We start from the raw sequence: 11,876 nt of genomic DNA on the forward strand, positions 1-11,876 counted from the left end.
AGACAAAATGTTATGCAAATGATGAAAGATTATGTCTTAATTTCACGGTGCAGACAATTTAGACCTGTTGTTGTGTTAGTAAGCATTAATGAAATGACTTTGAGAAGAAAAAAAAAAGATACAAGGCATGCTAAAAGCACAAATAAGATTTGTACTCTTTTCCCTCATTATGTTCCTGTGCCCTTTGCAAAACTTCCTTATAGACACAGCAGAAACAGCCAAACTGAGGATGAGTTTCATTATCATTAAGTTTAACTTTGCAGGAGCGGAATATTCGCTGACAATCACATCACATTCACATGCCGTTTGGGTTGGACACCTTTTAAAAATCTTAACTCGAGACATCTGTGTTCCTCGATACGACCGTTTACATTTTCTAGTTTCTATTATCAATACACATCACATGTTTCTGGACCAAGCAAGGCTATAAAGGCTACTAGTAATAAACAATANACGGGTGGTGTTAACGACGTTTAATTTATCTGTTAATTTTATAAACAGTGTGCTAATTTGACAAGTCAATGAAAAGTTTGTTATTATATTTGAAAATCAACAAAAGTTGAGTATTTATTTGGCTAGACTAAAAATTCATGTTTTTTTTGGCAAAGTCTGACAAGTTTGGGTTTTTTTTGGTTGAATTCTCTTTTAAATATAGACAAAATGTTATGCAAATGATGAAAGATTATGTCTTAATTTCACGGTGCAGACAATTTAGACCTGTTGTTGTGTTAGTAAGCATTAATGAAATGACTTTGAGAAGAAAAAAAAAAGATACAAGGCATGCTAAAAGCACAAATAAGATTTGTACTCTTTTCCCTCATTATGTTCCTGTGCCCTTTGCAAAACTTCCTTATAGACACAGCAGAAACAGCCAAACTGAGGATGAGTTTCATTATCATTAAGTTTAACTTTGCAGGAGCGGAATATTCGCTGACAATCACATCACATTCACATGCCGTTTGGGTTGGAAGTTGGAACCCTTTTAAAAATCTTAACTCGAGACATCTGTGTTCCTCGATACGACCGTTTACATTTTCTAGTTTCTATTATCAATACGCATCACATGTTTCTGGACCAAGCAAGGCTATAAAGGCTAATAGTAATAAACAATGTAACCCACCCACCATATGACCTGAAACCAGGCTGTGCTTTTTGGACTTTCCACGAAAATCTTATTTACTCATTACCAGTTCATTCAGAAATCTTCTTTAAATCCAACATAACAAACGAATTTAACTCAGCCTTTATCAAAAGCTAGCAAGCCATGTTTTCCGATGGATCATCAGATTATTAGCCAAGACAAAAATAATAACAATCAGAAAGTTCATCTTTCCATACGCAATAATAGGACATATCTTACTGTTTCACCGCAAGGCAAGATGATGACGGCCTTACTTACTAGGGGAATCCATCAGTTTTGTGATATCAGAGACTGTTCTTGTATAATAGTCTGGTTCAATCTTGTTGTCTTTTTCTAGTAGATCCGATTCACTTGTCACCCCTGTTTTTGACAAGCCCAACAACTTTTCAGTTCACTAATACATTCATTGTCCACATATCACCATTGACTTGTGATGATGGCTAGTAAAACTCAAAAACAAATATCAAAAGAGTGACCTGTTAAGACCAGGAGGGTTTTGCAGCCAGCATTCTGCCCAAACAAGATATCAGTATCTAGCCTATCACCCACCATGCACATTCTTGACGAGTCTGTCCCAAATCTGTAAACACAAGGAAAAGATACCTCTTCATCACACAATGCTATATATAGTGCACACTATGAGCTGAGAAAGGAAGTGCACTTTTACTTTTGTAGCAGAAAGTCCATCATGAAAGTAGATGGTTTGCCAACAACTATTGGTTCTCTTTCAGTTGATCCACACATCGCAGCAACCATACAACCAGCACCTAGAATTACGAGTAAGAATTTGATGCTGTGACAAGCATACTGCTACTTTGGGCACTGTAGCCTTTTGAGTCTAATGACCATACCAGGCCACTCCTGCAGATCTGTCATATGTCCTACTGCATCACGGTTGGTCGCAATGAAAAGACATCCAGGATTCTCACGTACACAGAGGGTCCCGTACCTGCCGTTACCGGTTATAGTGTTAGACTAGACTCTCAAAAACTGGATTAAAACAACCGACTTGTATGCAATTAGTATAATCCATCTTACTGAAGCTTATAGTAGTTAATGTTGGGGTCTAGTCCGACTACAACTGCTCCAACCTGAGACAGGAAGACATGAAGAAACATGGAGAGCAAAATAGAAGAAGAAAAAGAAAAGCAAGATTCTATATACGGCCAATTAGGAATCAAAGTCTGATAGGCACATTACACTTTTATCATGTTCAAAGAGACAGTTTGATTTCCATTGTGCCTTCTTTTCACCATCTTCCTGCAGGGAGACAAATACTGCTGAGGAACTCGAAGTATCCAATGTTTGGCTGGTTTAAACACTCATCAGGGCCAATATCTATTAGTCGTCAAAGCGATCATAGTAAAAGTAGTTCCAAAAAAGAAAAAAAAAAAAAGACTACTTACGGGACCACCAAGACCTGAAAAACCAGCAATCTGCAGCTCCTCGAGAACACCCTCTCCACCAATCACATAAACCTACAAACAGCAAAGACGAAATAGTGAGAAAACAAGGACGGGATAGAGACATAAGGAAATTTTGTTAGTCAAAGACGAACCTTCTTGTCCTTGGGGAAGTTGTTGACTTTGAGGTACATAGCTGCGGCAAAAGAGGAAGAGAAGATCTCATCCTTGCAAAGATAATCACAGTTTAGAAAAAGGCCACAGGACAGGGTTTAGGTAGGGAATGGAAGAAGGTAAGGTACACACCTGAGTAACAGAAGAAAGACCCAAAGATCGGAACTTTTCAGCGTATTGCCTCCTCGATTTGACCGAATTGTTTGTCACAAAGACAACATTTTTACCCTGACACAAAAATCATCAGAGAGAGAGAGAGAGAGAGAGAGAGAGAGAGAGAGAGAGGGGAAAGGGAAATGGAAAGGGAGGAGAGTGGGAAAAGGTCAAGTGCCTTAGAGCGGATTAGGTCGAGAGTTTGGGAGACGCCATCGATGAGCGTTTCACCCTTCCATATAACACCTGAATCGAATCGAATCGAATCGATGAATCATCATCCATCAGAGAAGGAATTAAGGAATAAAAGGGCAGAGGGTATACCATCGCAGTCAAAGAGGAAAGTGTCGACAGAGTCAAAGAGAGATTTGAAGGTACGGGAGGAGAGAAGCTGAGGCGCCATTAGAGTGGGAGAGTCTGATAAGTGATATAAGTCGTCGTCTTCTTCTTTCCCAGAATTCGGGAATTTGATAGATCGATCTCTAAACGACATCGTTCGTTTCTATCGCTCGTTAATTATTGTATGGCCCAGCCAGGTATTAAAAACGAATGTTGTGGGTTTCAAAGGCCCAAACAGCAAGGAGGGTTCATTTTTCGGTTAGTGAGCTTTGTGTGTGAGGGGGAATCTATATAGACCACACAAATTCAGATAGTTCAAATAATGAAGGGTAAAAGCGTCTTATCATCCACCACCAGCTGGTAATTTGTTTTTTCTTTTCACTTGTTCTTCTTCTTCTTCTTCTTCTTCTTCTTCTCTCTCTCTCTCTCTCAATCACTCACACTTAAAAAAAAAAGAAAAAAGAAAGTGTTTTGGCTCTCTTGATCTGCTGATGCGCTCTCAACTGAACTGGGTGACGATGATGGTGAAGCTTCGAAATCTTGTTCTTTTCTTCATGCTCCTCACCGTCGTCGCTCCTATCCTCCTCTACACCGATCCCGCCGCTTCCTTCAAGACTCCCTTTTGTCGGTTCTTCTCTCAATCTCTCTCTCATATCTCCGATTTGGATTTTGCATTTCTAATCATCGTCTTCTTTGTTTCATTCTGTAGCAGCTAAGCGCGATTTCCTCGAGGACGTAACCGCCTTGGTCCGTATCATATGACACTCTCTCTCTCTCTCTTTTGATGACCTGTTAGGTGTTTTCGACTTGTTCACATTTGTTTCCTTTTCAGACTTTCAATTCCGATGGGAATCGTTTGAATCTGCTTCCGCGGGTACTTTTTTTCCAAGTGGTTTTACTTCAATCAGATCTTTCTTTCTTTAGCTCTCGTTTCTTCAATTTCTTGTTCAACATTGCATCTGTCTATAGGAATCTCCGGCAGTGCTCAGAGGAGGAGAAGAAGTCGTGGTCTATTCCGTCGATAAGAATTCACGACGGCAAGGTACGTGTGATGTGATGTGATGTGNCTTTGCTTTAGCTTTTTTTTTTTTTTTTTTTTTTATTTTTTTTATTTTTTTTTTCTCCTCCCCCCCTCCTCTCTCATTTCGCCAATTACCTCAGAAGAAGCCAGAGACCAATTGTCTGCTCGAGTTCTTTCCGCCACCGACGATGACGACGACAATTCTATCAAACAAGTCACTGATTCTGCCTCTGAGATTAATAGGGTACGTACGTTGGTGTTTTCTACACCCTTAAAATCTCTTTCTTTTTACCACGGGAATCAGAAGTGGGTTTTTTCCTTGTTGTTGTTAGTTAGGGCTCCAGATTTGGCTTTTTATACTTACTTGATAACTAGTAGTATAAAATTAGGAGAAAACCCTACCTATCCTCCTTGTGGTTGCCTATGCACGTAACGTATGTATGTAGCTTCCTCCTTAGGGGGTCTTGTTGTGCCCACAATTTTTATTTCCCCTTTCCCTCATATATTTGTGCTGTCAATCTCATCATCTTTCAGGAAAGGACCCCTGTTCAATTGTCCCAGCAAACCTCTGAAAAAGCTGATGACCATGAGCCTAATGCTTTCGGAGCTAAGAAAGAGAAGATAAACAACGTCTTGTTGCCTGATGCTCAGGTCAGGCACCTTAAAGATCAGCTTATTAGGGCTAAGGTTTATCTTTCACTTCCATCTGCAAAGGCCAATCCACATTTTGTCAGGGAGCTTCGACTCCGTGTTAAAGAAGTTCAACGGGCACTTGCAGATGCCTCCAAGGATTCGGATCTCCCAAAGACGTAAGTTCCCACTTGTTGTTTATCACCTCTCGAAAAAAACATGTTTCTTCCTCTTCTTAACTGATGATTTCTCTACCCATTTTTTAAATAAAACCCAGTGCTATTGACAAGCTAAAAGCAATGGAGCAAACTTTGGCCAAAGGCAAGCAGATCCAAGATGACTGTTCCACAGTGGTCAAGAAGCTACGTGCAATGCTCCACTCCGCAGAGGAGCAGCTACGGGTCCATAAGAAGCAAACCATGTTCTTGACTCAATTGACTGCTAAAACCATTCCAAAAGGACTTCACTGCCTCCCTCTGCGCCTCACGACAGATTATTATGCTTTAAATTCATCTCAACAACAATTCCCAAATCAGGACAAACTAGAAGATACTCTGCTGTATCACTATGCCCTTTTCTCTGATAATGTTTTGGCTACGTCAGTTGTTGTTAACTCTACCATAACCAATGCAAAGGTAAGAAGTGACTTTGTTCTTTTGTTTTAACATTTTATATTGTGCGTCTTTCTGTTAAACTTACGGGTCTTAATGGTTTATTGGCAGCATCCCTCAAAGCATGTCTTCCACATCGTCACAGACAGACTCAATTATGCCGCTATGAGGATGTGGTTCCTGGACAACCCACCAGGCAAAGCCACCATCCAGGTTCAGAATGTTGAAGAATTTACATGGCTGAATTCAAGCTACAGTCCCGTTCTTAAACAGCTTAGTTCTAGATCGATGATAGATTACTACTTCAGAGCCCACCATACAAATTCAGACACAAACATCAAGTTCCGGAATCCAAAATACTTATCGATCCTTAATCATCTTCGTTTTTACTTGCCTGAGATCTTTCCGAAGCTCAGCAAAGTGCTCTTCTTGGATGATGATATAGTTGTGCAGAAGGACCTTTCTGGTCTTTGGTCAGTTGATCTGAGAGGTAATGTCAACGGTGCTGTAGAGACTTGTGGGGAAAGCTTTCATCGCTTTGACCGTTATCTGAACTTCTCAAATCCACTCATCTCCAAGAACTTTGACCCTCGTGCTTGTGGTTGGGCATATGGTATGAATGTCTTTGATCTGGATGAATGGAAGAGGCAAAACATCACAGAGGTTTATCATCGATGGCAGGATCTGGTATGCAGAAAATATATTTTACTTATGTTTGAGTTGCCTGTCAGTGTGGGCTAAGTCGCATCCGTCTTGATTCCAAGAATGTTTGCTAATCTTATACACGAACGATTTGAACTGCAGAACCAAGACCGAGAATTGTGGAAGCTAGGGACGTTGCCGCCTGGTCTAATCACATTTTGGAGACGAACATATCCGCTAGACCGGAAATGGCACACACTAGGCCTTGGATACAACCCGAGTGTGAACCAGAGGGATATTGAGAGGGCAGCTGTGATACACTATAATGGTAACCTCAAACCATGGCTAGAGATTGGGATTCCAAGATACAGAGGCTTCTGGTCAAAGCACGTAGACTATGAGCATGTTTATCTCAGAGAATGCAACATCAATCCTTAGAGTTAGAGTCTGTTGTAAGAGCAATGTTGTACGTCTCAAAATCTGACGAGATGATCATTACATGAAAAACAAATTGTAGATGACACGGTAAAAGGAGATTCGTTCCAATAGGCACGACCGATGTTATTTTATTTTATTCTTATTTTTTTTTTTTGTCAACGACCGATGTTATTATTGCAATTTGCAACATATATCAACGAGAGGAATTAAAACGAAAGAGTGAAACAACTATTTTCTAATTCTTTGAAATTTTTTATTTTTTTTTGTCGACTTAACGTTCTACGAGTGGAATTGCAACATATATCAACGACAAGAATTATTGCAACATAGAACGCTGTTTAGTTAGAGTACTAACAAAGTATATGTACGAACTAAACCTAAGATCTAGAGAATAGACCTAGACAACGATTGCTAAAGAAGGAAAGAACAAGAAAGTAAAACGACTCAAGCGAGTTTAAGGAGTACGGATTCCGATGTGGAATCTTACGTCTCTCTCGCCAGAGTTATACTATGGAAACTACTAGCTTCTTCTGAGCTCAAACCAAGCTACAACAATGGCGTCTCCTGACAAACTTGTAACGCCCGCGATCCTGAATAGGATCGTAGGCCGTGACTTGGTTCGAGATGATAGGGAGATCTCAGACAAGTCGGGAATGAGCTACTCGCTAGCTCGGACAATGAGGGAAAACGAGCCAAGTATGGGACAAAGATCGGTCAGCTTCAGACAGCTCTCGGCCAGCTGCGGAAAGCTCTCGGCCAGCTGCGGACAGCTCCCGGCCAGCTGCAGACAGCTTGACCAGCTTGCATCAGCTCGGTCAGCTGCCGGGCAGCTACCACTAGCTCGACCAGCTGCCAAGGAGCTCGACCAAGCTCGGCCAACTGGACGGTGGTGGACAGTGTGTGGGTCAGCTAGGAAGTTGGTGAGCGGTCATGGGACGTGGTGACCAAACAGGCACGACCAAACGTGCACGATCAAACGAGAGCGATCGAAAGGGCTTGACGGATAGGTGCCTTTTGGGGCCTAGACATCGGCCAACACCCTATATATAGAGGGCGTGGCATTCATTTCGAGATATCAGCGGAAATCAGAAAACATAGTAAAATCTCGAGTGTGATCGAGAGAGAGAACGAAAGAAAGGTTTCTAAGGCCGAGAGTTCGGTGAGTAAGGTTGGAGTGACGGAGATACGATGATGTACCAACCTTATTGGTTCTGAGGGATTGGGTAGTTGCATCATCGAGCATAAGCATATATAATGCTTCGGTTGGTCCAGCTGGTCGGAGGAAAGGGGGTGGGCTCGAAAGTGGATCGGGAACCGCTAGGTTCACCGTGATATGACCGAACTGATGCGCATGCTACCTCCCTACCGATCAGTGTACCATCCGTAGTGTCCATGTACGGACGGTATGGTTGGAGAAAAGTAAACGCGGCTCGGTGGTTGGACAGGGGATCTGTACAGAAGCCTCGGTACACCATCTGAACTGATGCGCGGGATAACTCTCTACAGGCCAACCGCTGTACTGGATGGATGTATAGAACTTAGTGTGCATTGCATGACATTGTACTGCCTAAGGGAAATGTTATTAATGGCGACTTGGATTTCAAGAAAGGAGGGTGATCGCGGGAAAGGATTAGTTTCAGCGCGAGACTCAAGGCTGGAAAGATGAGTGGTGGTGTTAAGGGTAGCTAGGATCGATTATACAACTTGTACTAGCTTATTATGCAAACTCATAAGTTGTATTGAATCCTTTGATTATATAATACAATACCCGTTTGTTTGCTTTACTCTATGTTTATATCATATAGACTCTAAGTAATGAATCTCAGAATGTGCGAATAAACTTTGTTTAAAGAATGGGCCATAAAATATGACTAAGAAGCGAATTGGGTCGAGAGAACCTCACCGGCCATAGATAGTCCGGGGTCGGGGTCTTTTACTTAGCCATACAACCAACCAACCCCATAGGCTTTTCACCGGCCATAGATAGTCCCTTTGGTGCACGGTGATCGGTTGCGCTTCTCAAACCACTCGTGTTCCCGAAGCTTGGCACTAGACGTGCCTTTAGTTGACCTATCGGTCATACCTTTGAACCTTGATCAACTCATCGTTTTGGTATCAGATCCATGTCCGATCTAACGATCCGACCCCATATTCAAATCGCCAATCAACCACCGACCAGGCCGATACTTCCGAACGACTTATCGACCATACGACCAGTCAATCCAACCTACGGCTCGAATCGTTGATCATTTGATCACCCGATCCAACTATCGAATGAAACACTAATCAATCCTCGAACGATCCAACCATTGGCGCGGATTGTCGCTGACCTTTCGATCAGTTCGATGCTATGATCGAACCGTCGATCATCCTGCGATCAGTTTGACTCCATTGTCGAACCGTCTCTTATCCATCAATCAGTTCGACTCGATTGTCAAACCATCGTTCGTCTCATTGTACATTCGATAGAAAGGTAGCATGCGCATCAGTTCAGACGAGTATCGATGTACTCGCCAAGCCGCACCCCTTTTTCTTCTAAGGCATAGATGGACGATGGATGGATGATGGTGTGTTGAATGGGCTGGGCGTCCGTCCCTTATATAGGAAACCCTTGAAAGGACACGCCCATACCTTGCCCCTTTTCGATGGGTCGCGTCTCTTTGAACAGTCGCACCCTTCTGATGGTGACCGTTGATGCTACCGAGCTACGTTACTCCTCTAGCTCGAGTGTTAGCTGACCAGACCACCCAACTGGGTCAGCACCAGATCAGTTCACCGAGCTAAGTTGAGCTGTCGGCCAGCTCGTCTAGCTGAGCTAGCTAGTGTACCAGCTGATGTAGCTCAGCTAAGTTGAGCTAGCTAGTTCATCAAGCTTCTTGAGCTTGTTAAGCTCATATTCCAGCTAGTTGAGCTAGTAGCTTAGCTATTAAAGCTCATCTAGCTTTCATTTTTCTTAAAACAAAGTGCCCCCCTTTAGTCATTAGAAGGAGTTGTACTCTTTTTCCTACTTCGGGTTTGTCCCATATGTAAGCCTTCCCTATATAAAGGCCTAAACCCTCATTGTAAAAGTAAGAGTTGAATATTGAATTAATTTCCCAAAGAGAGAATCTTTGTTTCTTGTCTCATCCCTCTCCTTAGCCCAAGTCCGGCACTTGGCTCTTGAGAAATCCTATGAGATTCACGAACCGGGTTCGTAATCCCCTAGTCCGACCGTATCATGAGCCGAGCCATCTCTCGTGTGTCGTCGCATCAATCCATCGCTTTCGTCCGCTGCGTCCGTCGTTCATCCGTACGCAGCATCCCATCCGCCATTTCCTTGAGAACCGATCGGGTCGAGTTTCTTACTGAGACATTCTCTCATCCGACCATCATTCTCGGAGATTACCGAGTCGAGTTATTCATCGGCAAATCTCGTCCCGCTTCCATCCTTTCCATCCGTCCATCTCTTCTAGAGATCACCGAGTCGAGATTCTCATCGGTCGATCCCCTCCATTCCGCCAATCCTTGAAGAGAGCTGACAAGATTGAAGGTCGTACGTCGTTCCGCAACCGGAGATCCGCGTCCGACCGTCCGCAGAGACCATCCACCATCCACAGCGACTATCCGTCTGCCGCTTCCGTCCATAGTGACCGTCCGTCCGTACGATTCCGTAAACGACCGTGACCTGGGTTCACATCAGCTGGTATCAGAGCTAAAAGTTCCACACAAGGTTGCATCTATCATTTACCTTTCTGTTCTTGCATCTTTTATTATCCTATGCTTTCATTGTGCTCTAGGTTGTTAGTTTCCATCTTTCGTTATTAGTTGTTCTTGCTTGTGTTCTTGAGTGTTCTTAGTTTGCTTGTGCTAGATCTGTTTTAGGGTGTGTTGCTTTTCGTTTTGTTGTTTACAGGGTGTTAGATCCGTTTTTGCTTTTGCCTTGTTGCTTTATTATGTTTTTACCTCTTTGCTTGGTAACATTTAGGGTAAAAGTCATTTGGTTTCTACCACTTGCTTTTTGCTCTTTAAATCTCAGCCAAGTATTTTGAATTTCAAACTGGTCAAAGCCACATTTTGAAATTTTGTGTGGTCTAGGTTTAGTTTTCTTTTGTGTGTTAGAAGATTAGCCACCTCTCATGTCCTTTTGGTCAAGGCCACCACATGTGGAGGTGGACAGCCACCTTTGAACCTTGTGGTCCTTCGGTGAGTTGTCATGTTGACATTTAGTGACTATTTTTGCCAATCATTGGTTGTTCTTTGCTTTTGGCTTTATTAGATAAAGTTGTTTGTCTTTTTCTTCCTTTTGTTAACCATAGGTTTGAATTTAATCTCTTTGATCATTTGCTTAATCCTCTCCTCTTATCTTACTTGCGAGGTACCATTGCCACGTCACGATCGAGTCATCGGCCATACCACCCACGACCGTCCGATCATATAGCCGCGTCAGCGTATCAACATCCGCGTATCATCGTTCAACGCTCGTATCACCGTACCGATGTCCGACCACCGTTGGCCGTCCGTACCCACCGTCCATATCAGCTGTCCGTACTGACGTCCGACCATCATTGGCCGTCCGTACCCGCTGTCCATATCAGCCATCCGTACCCGCCGTCCGTACCGTCGTGCGAACATCATCGGCCGTCCATACCAGCCGTCCGTACCCATCATCCGTATCGTCGCCAACCACCGTTAGCCGCCCGTACCATCGACCGTACCTAGTCCTAGAGCCGTGATTGATAGCCAATTCTTGATTCAACCCTGATCAAGTATGGAATATGAGGACTTCAACTCCGATGACGAACCATGGTACGAAGAACACCATGGTACTGATCAGGAACAAGAGGCCACCGAAGACAAGCCATGGTATGACGAACACCATGGTATCGATCTGGAACCAGAGGCTACCAAGGACGAACCATGGTACGAAAAGGACTATGAAGAAGGACCGCATCAAGAGGAACGCGAGCATGGATCATTGGACTATCATTGGCCGTCTATGTCACGAGCTACGCGCCATAGCGAGCCAAGGATGAATCTCTATGATGATTCCGATAGTGATGACTGGTGTTTGTACTACAAGGATACAAGGCACCTAGCCGCAAGGAGAATGGAGCCTACTCCCGAACCAACCAGTACAATAGACGCTTTGATCTCTCTCCAATGCGGACTTCAAGACATTAACGACAGGCTTGACCGATTAGAATTGCCGTCAACTCAGAAACGGGTTGAGAGACGCTCGAGTGTCCGCCACAGCCGCAACCAAGGAATTCCTAGTTGGTCCCCAAGCGCGTTCACTCGAGATAAAATACCACGGCGCCAACACCCCGAACCATCCCGTATGCCGG

The 11,876-nt window shown here is 43.4% G+C and overlaps 2 protein-coding genes across 4 annotated transcripts; one reads left to right on the top strand and one right to left on the bottom strand.

Annotated features, from left to right (window-relative positions):
• LOC104772064 (phosphoglycolate phosphatase 2-like) lies at positions 1,086-3,322 on the bottom strand. The gene is made up of 11 exons (XM_010496715.2): positions 3,196-3,322; positions 3,050-3,117; positions 2,851-2,946; positions 2,700-2,771; positions 2,548-2,619; positions 2,342-2,401; positions 2,180-2,232; positions 1,993-2,090; positions 1,809-1,908; positions 1,618-1,721; positions 1,086-1,501 (listed from the first exon to the last, which is right to left on the bottom strand). The coding sequence occupies exons 1-11, from the start codon at positions 3,272-3,274 to the stop codon at positions 1,392-1,394; spliced, it is 912 nt and encodes a 303-aa protein (XP_010495017.1). The 5' UTR covers positions 3,275-3,322; the 3' UTR covers positions 1,086-1,391.
• LOC104772065 (probable galacturonosyltransferase 4) lies at positions 3,632-6,688 on the top strand. Of its 3 annotated transcripts, none has more exons than XM_010496716.2 (9): positions 3,632-3,834; positions 3,920-3,957; positions 4,043-4,084; positions 4,180-4,252; positions 4,372-4,475; positions 4,766-5,040; positions 5,139-5,496; positions 5,584-6,159; positions 6,277-6,688. In XM_010496716.2, exons 1-9 carry the CDS (start codon positions 3,702-3,704, stop codon positions 6,550-6,552), a joined length of 1,875 nt encoding a protein of 624 aa, XP_010495018.1. In that variant the 5' UTR covers positions 3,632-3,701; the 3' UTR covers positions 6,553-6,688. The 3 variants fall into 3 exon arrangements, with proteins under 3 accessions (XP_010495018.1, XP_019098044.1, XP_010495019.1); XM_019242499.1 differs by having other exon boundaries at positions 4,375-4,475; XM_010496717.2 differs by having other exon boundaries at positions 3,923-3,957.

Source organism: Camelina sativa, chromosome 20 (genome assembly GCF_000633955.1).
Source record: "Camelina sativa cultivar DH55 chromosome 20, Cs, whole genome shotgun sequence".
Lineage (NCBI taxonomy): Eukaryota > Viridiplantae > Streptophyta > Magnoliopsida > Brassicales > Brassicaceae > Camelina > Camelina sativa.